The sequence below is a fragment of the Martes martes genome, assembly GCF_963455335.1.
Source record: "Martes martes genome assembly, chromosome: 6".
Taxonomy (NCBI): domain Eukaryota; kingdom Metazoa; phylum Chordata; class Mammalia; order Carnivora; family Mustelidae; genus Martes; species Martes martes.
In genome coordinates this window covers 58,350,205-58,353,994 of record NC_137893.1, presented here as the reverse complement: position 1 = coordinate 58,353,994, position 3,790 = coordinate 58,350,205, and the positions used below count along the sequence as shown (strand labels likewise).

At 43.6% G+C, this 3,790-nt stretch overlaps 1 protein-coding gene across 1 annotated transcript; it reads right to left on the bottom strand.

The window, feature by feature from the left end:
• Window positions 1-2,702: 2,702 nt before the first annotated feature.
• On the bottom strand, window positions 2,703-3,456 carry SF3B5 (splicing factor 3b subunit 5). The gene has a single exon (XM_080805690.1). It carries the CDS (start codon window positions 3,307-3,309, stop codon window positions 3,049-3,051), a length of 261 nt encoding a protein of 86 aa, XP_080661816.1. The 5' UTR covers window positions 3,310-3,456; the 3' UTR covers window positions 2,703-3,048.
• Between the last annotated feature and the right edge of the window lie 334 nt (window positions 3,457-3,790).

Genomic DNA, 3,790 nt, shown 5'->3' with positions numbered 1-3,790 from the left:
GTTTTTTAAGGATGGGGATTTACAGCTTGAGTTTCTCCTACACTTCAACATGAGGGGGGGAGAAAGCATTAGTGTAGATACTTTTAATTGCTGACAATTGCAATCTATTCTCTGTTGCACCATCTCAGTCTTTTCTCAACACAGCAGACAGAAGGGTGCTCTGAACCAGCAGGTCAGTCGGTTTTCCTTGAAGTGATATCCCTTTTCATTCATTTCTTGGGAAAATGCCTACTAAACACTCAAGTCTAAATAGCCGTATTTTAATTTATTGTTTTTTTCAAGCAAAAATGATGGGAATTTCAGGGAATCTGTGAATTGAACACCATTTTCATAATATGAAGATTTGCCGTTTTTAGCATTTGTACAGATGAAACAAAAGCAGCAAAGAGTAAACGAGCACTTAGCATGAATCAAGGTAGTGGCATCAAACTAGAAGCAGTCTTTGTAATTTTCCATTGGCACTCAACTCTCAATAAAAACAAACAAAACCAAGAAGTCAACTCAGTTTCACTTAAAAATGTCCTTTATGCAGTAAAAAGTAGTAATTTTTTGAAGTCTTAGCCCTTGAGGGCACATGTTTTTAAATATTTTGTGTGACAAAATTGGTAGTGTGCATAAAGCATTTCTGCTGCTGCCAAAGTACGATGGTTTTAAGGAAAAGCACTTATTATTTGAATTGCAAACTGAATTTTTTCTTTTCTTTCCCCTCAAGGAACACCATTTTTACTTGGATGATTGACAAACAAGTTACTCAGAACTGGGTATTTGGCAGACATTTTCTTGAAAATGAACCAAGTAGGCCTGTCACTTCGAGGAAAACAAAAGTATTTGCTACCAGTGATTAAATTGAAGCTATCAAGCAAAACTTAAAATTGTGGAAAACTCACACCATCACTGTGAGTTTTTCAGCTTCCAATACTATAAGACTTTCCTGATGAGATCAGTGGTGATATTAGTAAGTGTGATATTTTGATACATATGAGATGTGTCAACATTGGAAGACCTCTATTACTCAGTGAGCCAATACTTTCCAAATCATGTCTGGGTAAAAGATTCTTTCAAAGTTTAAGATAGATGAATGAATTCTAATGTAACAGAATGAAAGTTCATTGATAAGGGGCACCTGGGTGGCTCAGTTGGTAAGCATCTGCCTTTGGCTCAGGTCATGATCTCAGCGTCCTGGGATCCAGTCTCGCATTGGCCTCCCTGCTCAGCGGGAAGCCTGCTTCTCCCTCTCCCACTCCCCCTGTTTGTATTCCCTCTCTGTCTCTCTCTGTCAAGTAAAGAAATAAAATCTTAAAAAAAAAAAAAAAAAAAGAAAGTTCATTGATCAGATTCCATGTTATAACTAAGTTTTAATAAATTACCACTTGTTGGAATTTTTCTAGAGAATTAAAGATTATCTACAATTATTTGAAAAGGCTATTAGAATATTCCTCCCTTACCACATATTTTTGTGAAGTGGATTTTTCAAACTTCTACCAAAACTTCATATCACAATAGTTCAAATATAGAAGCAGACAGGATTGTCTAGTTGTTTTCTATTAAACTTGACATTGAAGGCATCTGCAAAACTGTTTAAAAAAAAAAACAAAAAACCAAAACATTCTTCTCACTAAATTGCTTTTGGAAAAATAGTTATTTTTCATAAAATATTTTTGCTAACATGTAATGGTTTTGTTATTGTTATCTTTAAACAAATTACTAAATACTTTAAAATTTTGTTTGAATTTCTAATTTGGTATCAACAGGTATAACCCTCATATACAGCCTCTGTGGGGTCTTCCAAGAATTTTTAAGACTGTAATCGAGTCCCATGGCCAAAATGTTTGAGAATTACTCATCTAAAATATGTCAGATCACGTTCTTTTAATAAAACCATTACTCCCAATGGTTCCCTATTTCCCTCAGGATAAAAGTCACAAGTTCTTGCACTGGCCTACCAGGCTCTGCTCTTATCTGTTCCTCCTCCATTACCTATCCCTCTACTCTTCCCCTTGCTCACTCCCTCGAGACACATGTACCTCTGAAGTTTCTCCAAAAAGCCAGACACAATTTCAGTATTAGCACCATTGTACTGGCAGTTCCTTCCACCTGGAAAACAATTCCCCCAGTTTTCCCCATGGCCATTTCCTTAAAGTCTTTGCTTAAGTGTAACCATCTCAACAGTCTAACATAAGCAGCTTGTTTAAAACTGCAAACGTACTGCTACTCCCATCCTGCACAACACCTTCTAATACTTGCTTGTTTATGCTTACAACCTGTGCCAGCGTCCCCCGCCTCCTAGTGTAACATAAGCTCCAAAAGCGTGGCAAAATGGCCCCCACACAGAACTCAAGAAATATGTTGAATGTTGAATGAATGAAAGAACTCGTTTGACAGCTTGTCATTTTTCAGGGACCTGTCCAAAGTCCCAAGAGAAAGAGGATGCAACTTAGAGAGCAGTGGACAATGCTAGCAAAGATCTTTTGAATGGAAGAAAATGAAGGTGGGATACAGTGATCACAACCTCGACGGTGAAGGCGTTATGGGCCTGACAAAGGTCTTGGGAGAGTGTGCAAGGCGTATTTAAGTGTCTGGCAATGAAAGCGGTCCTTGTGCTTAACTCCCCCACTCCCGCCTCTTCCGTCTCCTATGAAACCAAAGTCCCCAGAGCCTTCCCTGGACCCCTCCACCCCAACACAAGTAGGCCAGACCAAAGAGACTGAAAAATTTATAAACTTTATGGAAAAAGCAACGACAATCAACTAGCCAAAAAGGAAGCCTCCAAATCCCGTCTCATTCCAGCGCCGCCTCTCCTCTGTTGCTGGCTTTAGGATCTCTCCACCGTCTCAGTTCTCCGGGGTCCCGATGGTCTCCCAACGCTGTGTTCCGAAGGGTCCACAGGAAGGCAGGTCAGGCGGGTCGCCCCCAGGTAAGCACTTCTGTACAGGGAAGGCACGAGAAACAGGAGCAATGGAGAATCGGCCCACTTGGGGCAGGAACACGCGGAATGACGGCAAACGGGAGGAACTCAGGCTTCCGCACAGCAGTGACGGAACGAGGGTCTCAGTTCTCCTCCGGCTTGTCGGCCGGCGGTCCGCAAGGCTGCAGCATCTTCTCCATCAAGTTGAAGCGGACTCGAGCTTTGCTCTCATTCTCCGCAATGGCGAAGTAGTTGAGAAGGTCGAAGTGGCCCATGTAGGAGCAATAGGAGTCGCGGTGCTGGTTGACCAGCCACTCCCACTTGGTGGTATCGGCGTGGCCCGTGCCGATGTACTTGGACTGCAGGTGCTCCAGCTGGCTGTGGATGGTGTAGCGGTCAGTCATCTTGCCGTTTTCCCTTTACTCCCAGGTCAAAGGCCACACAGAAAGAGCTGCTCTAGATTTTCACGCCGGAGAGAGGCTACAGCACGAAACCCCGGGCCGCTCAATCGCAGGAAAATGACGTCGCAGCTACGAAATGTGTGGACTCGCGGTCCTAGGGCTCAGAGGCGGAAGCGGAAGTGTATTCTGTCATGGAATTGGAGTTGCCTAGGCGACGCTAAATGTCGGCCGGCCCCCCATAGGGAGCCCCTCCCCCTTCGTAGAGCGTTGCATTATGGTTCACTTAGTGACCTTTTTTCTAACAGGGAGCGTTGCATGCCGGGACTTGTGGTCTCCGACGGTTCGTGCGCGCCGGTTTCTGGGACCCGTCGTCTCCGTTTAAGAACCCTCCGGCGGCTTAAAGGACCGCGGGAGCATCCTTGGGAGGCTGAGAGCTGAGAAGAAATGGGAAACTCATGTAGGACAGGGCCACAGGCAACCGTGA